Source organism: Stegostoma tigrinum, chromosome 37, assembly GCF_030684315.1.
Source record: "Stegostoma tigrinum isolate sSteTig4 chromosome 37, sSteTig4.hap1, whole genome shotgun sequence".
NCBI classification, from domain to species: Eukaryota; Metazoa; Chordata; class Chondrichthyes; order Orectolobiformes; family Stegostomatidae; genus Stegostoma; species Stegostoma tigrinum.
In genome coordinates this window covers 12,932,381-12,945,991 of record NC_081390.1, presented here as the reverse complement: position 1 = coordinate 12,945,991, position 13,611 = coordinate 12,932,381, and the positions used below count along the sequence as shown (strand labels likewise).

The 13,611-nt window shown below is 38.4% G+C and overlaps 1 protein-coding gene across 1 annotated transcript in view; it reads left to right on the top strand.

Moving 5' to 3' along the window:
• The window catches only part of samd8 (sterile alpha motif domain containing 8), a 47,526-nt gene that overhangs the window by 23,808 nt on the left and 10,107 nt on the right, over window positions 1-13,611 (top strand). The window contains exons 2-5 of the mRNA XM_048563557.2: window positions 446-1,027; window positions 8,381-8,476; window positions 11,179-11,296; window positions 11,756-11,906. Coding sequence (XP_048419514.1) covers window positions 453-1,027; window positions 8,381-8,476; window positions 11,179-11,296; window positions 11,756-11,906 — 940 coding nt within the window. The 5' untranslated portion in view covers window positions 446-452. The remainder of the gene's footprint in view (window positions 1-445; window positions 1,028-8,380; window positions 8,477-11,178; window positions 11,297-11,755; window positions 11,907-13,611) is intronic.

The following is a 13,611-nucleotide window of genomic DNA, read 5'->3' as shown; positions in this document are numbered from 1 at the left end:
TTCCCAAGACTAGATCACATTTTGCACCTTCTTTAATAGGTACATCCACATACTGAATCAGAAAACCTTCTTGTACATGCTTAACGGATTGCTGTCCATCTAAGCCTGTAACTCTGTGGCAGTCCTGGTCTACGTTTGGATAGTTAAAATTCCCTACCATACCACCCTATTATTCTTACGGTTAACTGAGATCTCCTTAGAAATTTGTTTCTCAATTTCCTACTGACTGTTGAAGGGAGTTCTGTAGTATGAGCCCAATAAGGTGATCATCCCTTTCTTATTTCTCAGTTCCACCCAAATAACTATGCCCAAGTAAAGTGGGAAACTTCATTCTTGGAAATGTTCTCCGATACAACAGTATAATTTTTTATACGAGATCTAATATTATGCCAGACAAAATAGTTTCACCTAGTTATTTGACCTTTTCTGTGTTTTTATTCCACAGTTGAAATATGATGGGAAGCCAGTTTAATATCAGGAGCTGGACCAGCAAACACGTGGCCAAGTGGCTAAAGGAGGAAGGCTTCAGTGAATATGTTGATCTTCTTTGTAATAAGCACAGACTAGATGGTATTGCCTTGTTAACTTTGACTGAATATGATTTACGCTGCCCACCTTTAGAACTGAAAGTGTTGGGTGATATTAAAAGGCTTATGGTATCCATTCGGAAGCTACAAAAGCAGCACAAAGACATCTTGGCAGAGATGGGCTACGCCAGTGATGAGTGCCTTGCTGGTACTGTTGCACATGCTGGTAATTCATCTCAAAGCAGAGACTGTCAGTGTAATGGCGTTGATCACTCCAGGGACTCGGTTTCTAGTGGAGACTTAAGAGCTGAACAATATCAGAATGGCAAATACTTCAAATATCAAACACGAAGACTTGACCCAGAGTTTTGGAAGACAGCTCTGAGTTCTGTTTATGTATTCATAGTCTTTGGGTTTACGTCGATTGTCATGGTAGTAGTTCATGAACGTGTGCCTGATATGCAAACATACCCACCCCTACCAGACATATTCCTGGATAGGTAAGTATTAAATCAACATGATTTTTATTCTATTTTGAAAGTATTTTGCTTATTAATGAGTGGAATGAATGTTTAGAGACACTGGGATGCAGCTCCTTCTTCAAAAGTGTGAAACTATTTTTGTAACTAATGTATGTTGGTCTGCTTTTCTGAACTATCCAGGACAATTTTTCTGGAAACATTGAGCAGTCTGGCAGCATCAGTGACAAAAGAGTTAACATTTCAAGCTTGTGGCCTTTCATCATATTTCACTCTCCACAGATGCTGCCAAACCTGCTGAATTTCCAGCTTTTCTGCCTTTATTTCAGAGTTCTGGCATCTGCAGTACTGTGTACAAATTTCAGGCAATTATCAGTCCCAAAATTCTTTAATATTCTAATGCTCACCTAATGCTCACCAATGTTGATGCTGTCTGCTTGTAAAACTCTCCCAATGCAAACAAATTTCCATCATCATTTCTGGGTCACTCTCCCTCATACTTGTTTAAAACACAATTACAGCTCCAAAAACATTGACACGTTAATCAGCAACCTCCTCACACACTGACCAAAACCCACAAACGACTAGTTCTAAATCTAAATTCTAAAATAAGTGATAATATGTACAAGTTACACCAGTTTACATCACCTCCTGCCTTCAATTATTATTTATCATTAAGGAGATGGAAATTTCAGATGACCTTCCTCAGTGTTTACTTTTTACCTAATATTTACTAAGAAAAAATGCATCATTTAAATAAGCAATTTTAAGTTTTTTTTAATGTTTTGGATGAACTGTGTTATTCCTCTTCAGCTCTGTTAGTACGGAGATAGCATCTTTTTACAAGACAAAAGGTGATTCACTGAACAAAGCATACTGTGAATTTGTGTGAAACTTTCCTGTTTATTTCTCTTCCTTTTATGGTGATCCACTTAATCACTGATATCATTCTAAGGAAATGTAAGTATTAGAGATTTACTAATTTGATGGAATTCAGACTGCTTTCATCCCTATAAATAAAACTTTTTAAAAATTGTAATTTAAAAAATTGTAAATTACAATTTGCTCACCAAATGTAGTCTTATTAATTAAATTTTGAATTTATGATCTGCTGTGTAAAGACTAAAGAAGTTACATTCCTGTAAGTCACTTAATTGCTTTGAATCAACGTTTTTTTTGTAACTAGGATACAACTTGCAGATGAATTGTGACAATGCCAACGAGCGCATTATTCTTTTGATGGTTATTGTGTTGCTTGTGGCTTTATGTATCGAATTCAGCTACATGCACCACTATATGTTTTCCAATGGACTATTACTATTGGATTAATACTGATCAAATATCTATGTGGAAGTAAAAGATTTTCAGAGAAGCTTGGGAATTTGCTTAATGTCCTGGCCAATATTTAATGGCATCAGAATTAATATTAACTGTCTGTTATGTTTGCAAACATTATTATAAACAATACTGTATAAAAGAAATTAACTTGCAACTAAAACTGTAACATCTTGTTCATGTGGAGCACCTATCCTATTCTTTATTGCTGCTATCATTGCTTCTTCAAATGTTTCACTGTTTACATAGAACGCTACAGCGCAGTACAGGCCCTTTGGCCCTTGAATGTTGCGCTGACCTGTGAAACCAAACTGAAGCCCATCTAACCTACACTATTCCATTATTATCCATATGTTCATCCAATGACCATTTAAATGCCCTTAAACTTGGCGAGTCCACTACTGTTGCAGGCAGGGCATTCCACGCCCTTGCTACTCTCTGCGTAAAGAACCTACTTCTGACATCTGTCCTATATCTATCACCTTTCAATTTAAAGCTGTGTCCCCTCGTGCTAGCCATCTCCATCCAAGGAAAAAGGCTCTCACTGTCCACCCTATCTCAACCTCTGATCGTCTTGTATGTCTCTATTAGGTCACCTCTCAACCTTCTCTCTAAAGAAAACAGCCTCAAGTACCTCAGCCTTTCCTCATAGGAGCCTCCCTCCATACCAGACAACATCCTGGTAAATCTCCCCTGCACCCTTTCCAGTGCTTCCCCATCCTTCCGATAATGCGGCGCCCAGAACTGTACGCAGTATTCCAAGTGTGGCCGCACCAGAGTTTTGTACAGCTGCAACATGATCTCATGGCTCCGAAACTCAATCCCTCCACCAATAAAACCTAACGCTCCGTACGCCTTCTTAACAACCCTATCAACCTGGGTGGCAACTTTCAGGGATCTATGCACATGGACACCGAGATCTCTCTGCTTATCCGTGCCACCAAGAATCTTACCATTAGCCCAGTACTCTGTATTCCTGTTACTCCTTCCAAAGTGAATCACCTCACACTTTTCCTCATTAAACTCCATTTGCCACCTCTCAGCCCATCTCTGCAGCTTATCTATGGCCCTCTGTAACCTGCAACATCCTTCCGCACTACCCACAACTTCACCGAGTTTAGTGTCATCTGCAAATTTACTAACCCATCCTTCTACGCTCTCATCCAGGTCATTTATAAAAATGAGAAACAGCAGTGGCCCCAAAACAGATTCTTGCGGTACACCACGAGTAACTGAACTCCACGATGAACATTTCCCATCAACCACCACCTTCTGCCTTCTTCCAGCTGTTTGATACAAGACCACATATAGGACTGTCTGAATTTCTGTGCTGATTTAATATGTTTGTATGCATATCAGTATAGTTAGAGCTGTGTCTTTTCATACATTGACTTTTTAAAGCGTCTGTAACCGTGAGCAATCTGTCATTCAGTAGTGTTATGAAATGCCTCTTCAAAGGAAAGAAGGGATTTAAGTATATTTCAAAAATTTAAGCACTGTACACACTAAATGCAGTAAAGTGTTATAAATGTTGCAATTTTGGACTTTTACTGTAATGTGAAATTAAGCTGTTTGTACCTTTTAAGAAGAAAGGACATGATGATCAGATCTAATTGCTTAATTGCAAAATAGAGGAAGAGGATTTCAAAATATGTCCGAAATCTGTGATCAGGAAACTAGAGTCCAGTTGATTTTGAAGTTGTCTTCTTTTCGAATTTTGGGCCATCCTGCAGTTGGAAAGAAACACTTTTATCGGCCCCTAAGATATAGTGCATCATTCTGAGAGCAATTTTATGAAGTAATTCTCGTCTATCATGTGGTGTAAGTTGATTATTTGACACAGACTTAGTTTGTGAAAATTGTGGCATCCGAGTAAAAACCACGTAAAAATCAAGTGATGCACTGGAGTAAAATATATATTTCCCACACAGAATTTAATGAGTCTTGAACATTGAGTGAGTGTTTAATCACAATGGAGAACACCACAGGTATTGGTAATTCTTCAGCTAACCGACTTCACTCTGAACTTTGTTTTTACTATTTGCTATTCGTACGACCTCTAATTCTCCCGTCCATCAGTATCAATTTAGTAGGATATGGATGGGGGTCTTTTCTTGGCCATGTAGGTGAAAAATAACCAACTTGAAATTCTTTTGGATTAAATCATACTTGAATAAAACATTTTTAATTGTTAGTTATTTTCAGTGTGTATGGAGATATTATAAGTCCAGAAAGGCTCATTCTTGCTTGTAGTTACATATCAGGCTTGGATTCTCCTTTGTTTGAAAGTGATCTTGTTTTATTAATTCATGGATGTGGACATTTATAGATAGATCAAAATTTCTTGTCCATCCTTGGTTGTCATAACATATTGGTGGTGAGCTGCCTTCTTGAACCACTGCAGTCCATCTGGTGTAGGTACGCCAAGAGTGCTATTGTTGCAGGAGTTCCAGGATTTTGACCCAGTGACATTGAAAAAAAAAGTGATATATTTCCAAGGTTGGACATTGAGTGGCTTGGAGGGAATCTTACAAGTGGTAGTGTTAGCATGTATCTGCTGCCCTGGCCTTCTAGATGGTACTGGTTGCTGGTTTGGAGGATGCTGTTGAAAGACCCTTGATGAATTTCTGTACTGCCCATTGCTTCTACAGGGTGACAATGGTGGAGGAAGTGAATGGGGTGCCAGTCAAGCAGGCCGCTTTGTCCTAGTGTTGTTGGAACTGCACTCGTCTAGGCCAGTGGGAGATATTCTATCGGGCTCCTGACTTGTGCCTTGTTATAGTGGACAGGCTTTGGGTAGTCAGGAGGTGAGTCACTTGCAGGATTCCTCGCCTCATGTAGCCAGAATATTTATATAGTTAGTCCAGTTTCTAGTTAACAATAATCCTTAGGATGCTGATAATGTGGGATTCAGCAGCAATAAAAGCCTTGAACATTAAGGACATTATGGTTAGTTTATTGTTCGAGATGGTTATTGTTAGAAATATTGCTGTTGTACCTACTTTCTCCAACAGCCCGTTCCATATACACACCACACTCTGCGTGAAGAAGTTGCCCTTCAGGTCCTTGTAAATCTATCCCCTCTCCCCTTAAACCTATGCCTTCTAGTTTTTTTTATTTTTTTTATTTTTCTCGTGAGGCCCTCTGTAAAGGTCACTTCTCTCAGTCAATTTCTAGATGTTGTAACCAAGAGTTATTTTTGGCTAGCTGTTGATTTTTGCCTGAGCAATTCCCTCTTTTTGTTGGTACAGTTGTCCCTGAAATGTCATGGGATGTTTTTCCTCCCACGATGGTACTAATAAATGAGTTGTTGATGTACTCAACGGTGAAATTACTTGACCTTTATTGGTAATGATTTAATTGTTCACTCCATAAACAAAGCATAGAGATCAATGGTTCTTATTTAAATAGAATAGTGTGTCTCTGTCTCCGAAAGATTCTTCAGTTACTGGGCATCTTCAGTTAATGTGGTAAAATGTTTTTCTAGTGTGACTTTATTCTGTTATTTGCTAATAAAGTTTGCTGCTGGTTGCATTTGTTTTTGCTCTCAAGGCACTACATTTGCCTCGACGGACACAAACAACAATGCAAGTTATTCATTATCCTGTTGACTGTTGTATATTAATCATGAGGAGGATGTAAGGTGAATTTACTATAATGAGGAGCAATGCCTTAAAAATTCCAAATTTCTTAACAGAATTTCATTACTATTCTTTGCAGTTATGAACACAAGCAAATGAATAGTGTTTTCAACCGGTTTTAGGCAGAGCTTTACCTAGGTATAGCGTGTTCATTTCAAACTAACAGCTGGCAATTTTATGTAGTACCTTTAATGCTGAGCCCAATTACCTTTGACTGCTTCATCAATGACCTTCCCTCCATCAAAAGGTCAGAAGTGATGATGTGCAATGTCAGTGAGCAATGTTCAGAACCATTTGTGATTCTTCAGATACTAAAGCAGCCTTTGTAGAAGTATAACAAGTTTTGGAGAATATCTGTGGTGGCGAGTAACATTTGCACCACCCATTCCAGGCAATGACCATCTCCATCAAGAAAGCTTATCGCCCGTTGACATTTCCCCATTACCAATGCCCTAGGGATTACCATTGATGAGAAGCTGAACAAGGATAGCCATATAAATACTGTGGTGACAAGGGCAGGTCAGAGGCTGGGAATCTTGCACCGATTAACTCGCATCCGGACTCCCCAAAGCCTGTCCAACGTTGAAAAGGCTCAAATAAGGACTGTGATGGAATATGTCTCACTTGTCTGGATGAGCGCGGCTCTAACAACACTCAGAAAGCTTGACACCATCCAGGACAAAGCAGCTCATTTGAATGGCACTATATTCAGTCCTTTTACCACCAATGTCCAGTAGCAGCACTGTGTACCATCTGCAAGATAATGTGTAGAAGTTCATCAAGGCTATTTGGACAGCACTTTCCAAATCCATGACCACCACCATCCTGAAGGGCAAGGGCAGCAGATACATGGGAATGCAACCACCTGTAAATTCTCCTTCAAGTTGCTTACCATCCTGACTGGAAATATATTGCCATTCCTTCAATTTTTTTGGTTGGGTCACAGTCCTGGAACACCTTTCCGAGTGGCATTGTCGGTCTACCTAAAGCAAATGGACTGCAGTGGTTGAAGAAGGCAGGTCACCGCCATGTTCTCAAGGCATCTCGTGATGGACGCATATCATGAATGGATAAAGTAAGGCACTTCACAAAACTGTAATCAGAAATACGGACAGAGAGTCAAAAGAAGAAATCTTTAGCCTGGTGATACACCTTTGGCAAAGTTGTAAAGATATTAGCCAATATTTTTAAAGGAGATGAGACAGCCAATGAGTTCTGGGTTCCAGAATGAAGGGACTACACTTCTGATGGTACAGCCACCATTGGTGGGTTGAAGGAAATAGATAGTGCACAAGAAACCAGAGTTGGAAGGCTAAGGGGTTTACAAAAATGGTGAGTACAGGGGCATTGGAAGAATTTGAACATCTGGATGAAAAGGTTAAAGTGGAAACGTTGCTCTACCTGGAACCAATGTGGGACAGGAAGCAGAAGCCAGATTGCTGTCACATTGTATTGCAGATGAAAATTCTGATGTCATACAGTGCACATCTCAAGTGTGACATATTTATGATCTGATATTATATTCTACTTCAGACACATAGAAGTTGAGGCTTTTGTTTAGAAATATGACTGAAGAATCTTGTGTTTTGAGCTGTCCGCTGCAATCATTTTTAACCTAAAGAATATTTTTCAGAGTTCATTTTACTGTTTTTATTCTATCAAGTTTTTGTGTTAATGTGCTCATTTGATTTTCTTATCAACTCTTATTGAGTAAGAAGGTCTGTTGAAAAATGTTTGTTCTATTTTGCTTGTTTACTTCAGGCACCAGGGTTGCACGTAAGGGACAATTGATTTTGAAATTACAGCAAACGATTCATTAGCTGGAGAGGCCCCTTCTAAAGTTATAATGAACATGTTCATGTAGTTAATGTAACTAACAGTCGCTTATAACAACAATGTCTTGAGGCATCCCATCTGTCTTTATAGCAAGAAAGGACCAGTACAGCCCTGCAGTGTGACAACTGCTTATTTCATTCACCTCATTCAGCACTGACTTGAATTCAAACCTCTGTTTTATCTGATCTTAGTCATGCATTTTCGGTTTTGTACTGGAGAAGCCTGTGATTGAAATTTTTGATTTCACTCTTGCGCTTCATCTGATTTCTGCTGAAAATTGTACTTCTATTGAATTGAAGCAACTTTTTCTCCGAAAATACAAGGTTATGTTCTGAGCTTCTCTTGCCTTCGATTTTTTTTTGTATTGATTACTGGTGGAAAAATGGAGGAAGACAGTGAGTAACCCTTTTATATTGAATGGTGTTTAAACTTCTGAAATTTGTTTTTGTTGAGACTCATCATGCAGTTTATAAATTCCTAGAAAGGGAAAAAAATCTACTTTTTCCAGATTAATTATGTTCCCAAGTATACATTCTTTTTATTGTTGTGTTTCTGTTGGCAGTGTCCCTCGAATACCCTGGGCTTTTGCAATGGCTGAAGTCTGTGGTGTTGTGCTCTGCAGCATTTGGTTGTTGCTGTTGCTGCTTCATAAGCATCGGTAAGTTTCAGGTCTCCTTACATTGGATTTTGATTATTATAAGCATGTTTTTCAATTTAAATGTTGAAATCTTGATTTTTACTGTGGATCTTTGGAGGTGGACAAAGGAAAAGCAGAGAAAGATGAGAAGAGGGTGACGAAGAGCTTAAATTTCCATTCTAAAACGCATATCAATGGAGAGGAATTGACCATACAAATCTGGGTTTAATTGCTTTTTGTGACTGAAGATGTTTAAGGTGCATCAATAATCCTCTACAAGGCAATCCATTTTATTTATTAAAAAGACAACAAGGTTATTTTCCTAAAAATGGAGTCTTGCATTCCTTTCCTCAAAATTGCTGCTATTTAGTGCATTGATCTTTCATGATGTTTACCTGCTCTGCAAAAGTGAAGAAAAGAAACTTTTTTTGAGAAATTACATTGGGATTGGTGAGCACTTTTTAAATTGCAAGTTACTGTTGATAACTTGACACAACTTTTCTAAGTTGCCCTTCTCAGCAGGTACAAAAAATGTTTCTTTCAGTTTCATGGTCAGATTAGTTTCCTTCCAAATATTCAGCAAAATTTCAGTCTTTTTGAAATATTCCTTGCTGTAAAACCATTTAAGAATGAAATCACAACTAAAAGATTAGCATTTTGAAAAGGTATTAAAATATGTAAAATAATCTAAATGAGTAATTTTTAAAAAACACTGTTTTAGATTGGACAGTAATTAATGCAGTAGCTCTAATAGTTCTAAACTAACCTGTTGCCTGGAACAAAAACAAATTTGATCCTATGATGCGGCAATGATCAGCCAGATCAGGAAGGCACCAGTCTGATTCCTTTTCATAATCTCTCAGGTTCAAGACATGCATAGCAGTTAATGAAAGTAATAAACGGTGAGGCATCCAATACCTGATGTCTTTCCAGAGGCTTCACCTGGAGTGGCTTTATTGTATGAGTGTGGATTGAAGACATACTGGGATTTGCATTAGGTTTGTTGTTCTATTGTTTCCCACTCCCCATCACATCACCCTCCTCACTAGTAGCTCTGACTATCTGGCTGGTACATGAAGACAACCTGATGTACCTCTAAGCTCACATGTTTCACAATGTATTCATTTTGTGCGGAAGCAATTGAAGTAAAAAGAAGGAGCTTATAAGGTAAGATGTTTTAATTCATATGAAATCCTTCCCAGAATATATCATGAGTTTTATCCCCCATATTTAGGTCACATTATATGATTGACTGATGCGTTACAAAAGCTATTTGCATGTGGTCTTCCCTGGCAACTAGTGCTTGGCTATCCCAGTTCTTTGTGCAACTAAATTGTCAACTGCTCACTTTTTTTAATCACCTGACTGACCAAGTTTCAAAGCATCTCCTCTGCAGTGTTGATTTTCTAATTAAGAACAGTCAATCTGATTTAATTCTGTGGGAGAAACAAAAGGCTGGTTGAGAATATACTGTGCATGAAATAACAGCCTAAGTTCATTTACTCTAGAATAAATTGAATAATAACCAGTCAGTTGGGACAGGAATATGAACATTTTGAAAGTGGTTACTTGCATAATGCATGGCTTTGCAATCAGAAACCACCATTGATGTCGTAATACGACTCATGTTTCACTGAAGCTTGTATTTGGCTACAGAAATATTATTAGAAATTTTCCTAGTGTTACAAACATGTGAATTGAAAGCAGGAGTAGGCCATTCAATCCCTTAAGTCTGCTGTGCCATTCAATACAACGATCTAATTGTAATGTCAAATCCACTTTTCCGCCTACCCTTGATAACCTTTCACCCCCCCTTGATAACCTTTGACCTCCTCCTTGCATAATAAGAATCTGAAAATGTTCAAGGATTCTGCTTCTATCACCTTTTCAGGACCAAAGTTCCAAAGACTTGCAACTCTCGCGCGGGGGTGGGGGGGGGGGGGGCGGAACTTGCCTAATTTCTACTTTACATTATCAACTCCTGATCATGAGGCTGACCAGTAAAGGAACCTGAAGTAGGAATGCTTTTTAATTGATTTTGACAAATTTATTGGAGCAGAGAGGGGAATTTTGCTCGTTATCTGTTCAGTCATAGCGCTAAAAGCAAAATAATGTACCCATCTCACTTCTATTCTCTAAAAGAAATCAACAATCTAAAGCAAAAATCTGATGGTTTCAAAAGAATTTCTTGAACTTTTTAGGGTTTCTAGTTCAGAAAAAATTAAATGTTCTATCCTGTAGTCAGAGTGAGATAGTTATCTTGCCTGTGCTACAATTACAAATGAATGATGTATTCAAATAAAAATTTTTCACTTGGGGGCATCCATTACATTCTCTTTGAGTATGCAGTATCATGGGATGGGTTGCGAGTTAACTTATTCTTGGTTAATAAGGCAGAGAAACCACCACAAGAGTGGAAACAGTTTTAAAGAGAACATATTTTGTTGTCTCTTTTTAATTATGATTTTTTTTGAAAATGTAAGCTGTTGTCATTGATGCTTAGGATCTGTTGTGATCAGTACTACCAGTGAAATTGGACAGGAACATCCATCAGTGTTAGGGTAGCAGATCAGGAGAAAGTGTGACTCTTCTGAGAGGATTGGGAAATATAAATGTGTTTTAAATGTAATGGTAAAAATAAAGATTTGTGAAGTTAGATTTGTGGACTGAACTGCTTTGTGTATTAACTGTATTTATGGCTGTTTTTCTTCACGACACTATAGGTCTATCCTATTTCGTCGCATGTGTAGCCTGATGGGAACGGTGTTTCTATTGCGTTGTGTTACTATGTTTGTTACCTCACTTTCTGTGCCTGGCCATCATCTGCAGTGTTCTGGAAAAGTAAGTTTGTGTAAACCATGCTGAGCAAATAGTCAGTTGGACAGAAAGGTGGTTCATGGTTGTAGTTTTAAAAACAAAATTATTGCGAGATTTCTTCTTGGTTAATTAAATAATTGGCCTTTAATTTGCTCAGTTTAGTTTGGTATGATGAGTTAATAAAGTGAGCACATCAAATTTCTACAAGTCACACTTCCAAATACACAAACCTTTCTCTTCGTATTCAACTTTACAGTGACAAAGATACAAAGCAACCTATTATATCAGTAAACGGAATGCTGACAATTTACTTAAATTTTTAAAGCATTGCGTAGGGTCACTCTCTATTCCAGACAGTTTGTATCATCATAATACAATCATTGTCTAAATTCATGCTGTTTTGAAGAGGTTGTAAATTAATTACCAGATGTCTCAGCAAAAAATGTGTAGTAGTTACTTAACAGTGTGTATTTTCTTTTTCAGTTGTATGGAGATGTATGGGCCAAGTTTCAACGAGCACTTGCAATTTGGAGTGGTTTTGGAATGACTCTAACAGGCGTGCATACTTGCGGAGACTACATGTTCAGTGGGCATACAGTTGTTATTACCATGCTTAACTTCTTTGTCACAGAATGTAGGTATAAAAATGCGTCTATCATTTGTACCATAATGGGTATTGACTTTTATTAAGAAAAGGCTATGATGTTGTTAATGCAGTGACTTAAATGATTGTGTCTGGTGAGTCGGATTTTGAAAGCAAATATTTGAAGGGTTTCATTGTTTAAAGATTCATAAGATAGATTTACTATGAATCAGTAAATATGAAATGTTCCTACTTGAGTCTCATATTTAAAGAAGGCCTGAGACAATTGTTGAATGCTGTTTATTCTTTCCTGGGACGTGCGTGTCACTGGAAAGGCCAGCATTTGTTGTCTAAGCTTAGTGTCTCTTGCACTAAGATGCTTTTTGGGCCAGAGCATGGTTTAGGGTCACCCACATTGCTGTCTAAAGTCACATGTAGGTTAGACTTCTTATGTGACTTGTTTTTTTTTGTTTCCTTCATAAAACAATGGATGGCCAAAACAAAAGTATGGTTGCGTTACATATGTTTATCAAACTAAATTCTCACTGCTAACTCCTAACAAGCTATTTCTGTTGTTTAAAGTTCCAGGTAGTAGGTACAAGAGAGGATTAGAAAGACGCAGTCATAGGGTGAGATGAAGTAAAGATAGGTAGGGCTCAGTGCGTAGATCAATTGTGTAGTATGATATGTTTCTGTGTTGTAACCTGTGTGTAATTTTACATAATTAAGATTTCGCAGAAGTAAGGCCATTTTCTTCCAACTTAGTTATTTATTGAACCATCCAATTTAATTAAAACTTGCTTAATTCTTAAACTGTCAAACATCAAATTTCTTGCAAAAAACGGCCTGAAAGGACAGAAATTCTGCTTGGGTGGGACCACAACGTGAATGATAACCCCTCAGCTGCGAGTTTAGTGTTGCACCCAATAATTAAGTTGATAGAATGTCAGGCAGGGTGAGTACAGATACACTTCAAAACTCAAATGTGACTCTGCCCTGCAATTATGTTTTTGTGGTGCCACACCCAGCAGTGAGAGATTTGAGAAATATTGTCTTTCACCTGTGCTGCTGATGTCAGATTAGAATCTGATTCTCAACTTTGTAGAAAGTGCAGTGATTGTGAAGTTTTAATATAAATGCAAGAGCAAAGTAACTAGTACATATTCCTGAATTTGTATCTGACTTTTGTGTCAAAAGTGACAGAAATCTTCATGAAATCGGATGAAAGTGTCATGAAATAATTTCTTAAACTAGCATTGAACTGGTGGTGCTCTGACACAAGAGCGCCCTCTAATGTAAAGAAACATTTAAAGCAATGGTTAATAACGCTGAGAGAGAGAGATAATGGGAACTGCAGATGCTGGAGATTCCAAGATAATAAAATGTGAGGCTGGATGAACACAGCAGGCTCAATAACGCTGATGGTTATACTCACCACAACAAGGTTCATTCCTGGGCTAATAAAATGTGAGGCTGGATGAACACAGCAGGCCCAGCAGCATCTCAGGAGCACAAAAGCTGACGTTTCGGGCCTAGACCCTTCATCAGGGAGGGGGATGGGGTGAGGGTTCTGGAATAAAGAGGGAGAGAGGGGGAGGTGGACCGAAGATGGAGAGAAAAGAAGATAGGTGGAGAGGAGAGTATAGGTAGGGAGGGGATAGGTCAGTCCAGGGAAGACGGACGGGTCAAGGAGGTGGGATGAGGTTAGTAGGTAGGAGATGGAGGTGCGGCTTGGGGGTGGGAGGAAGGGATGGGT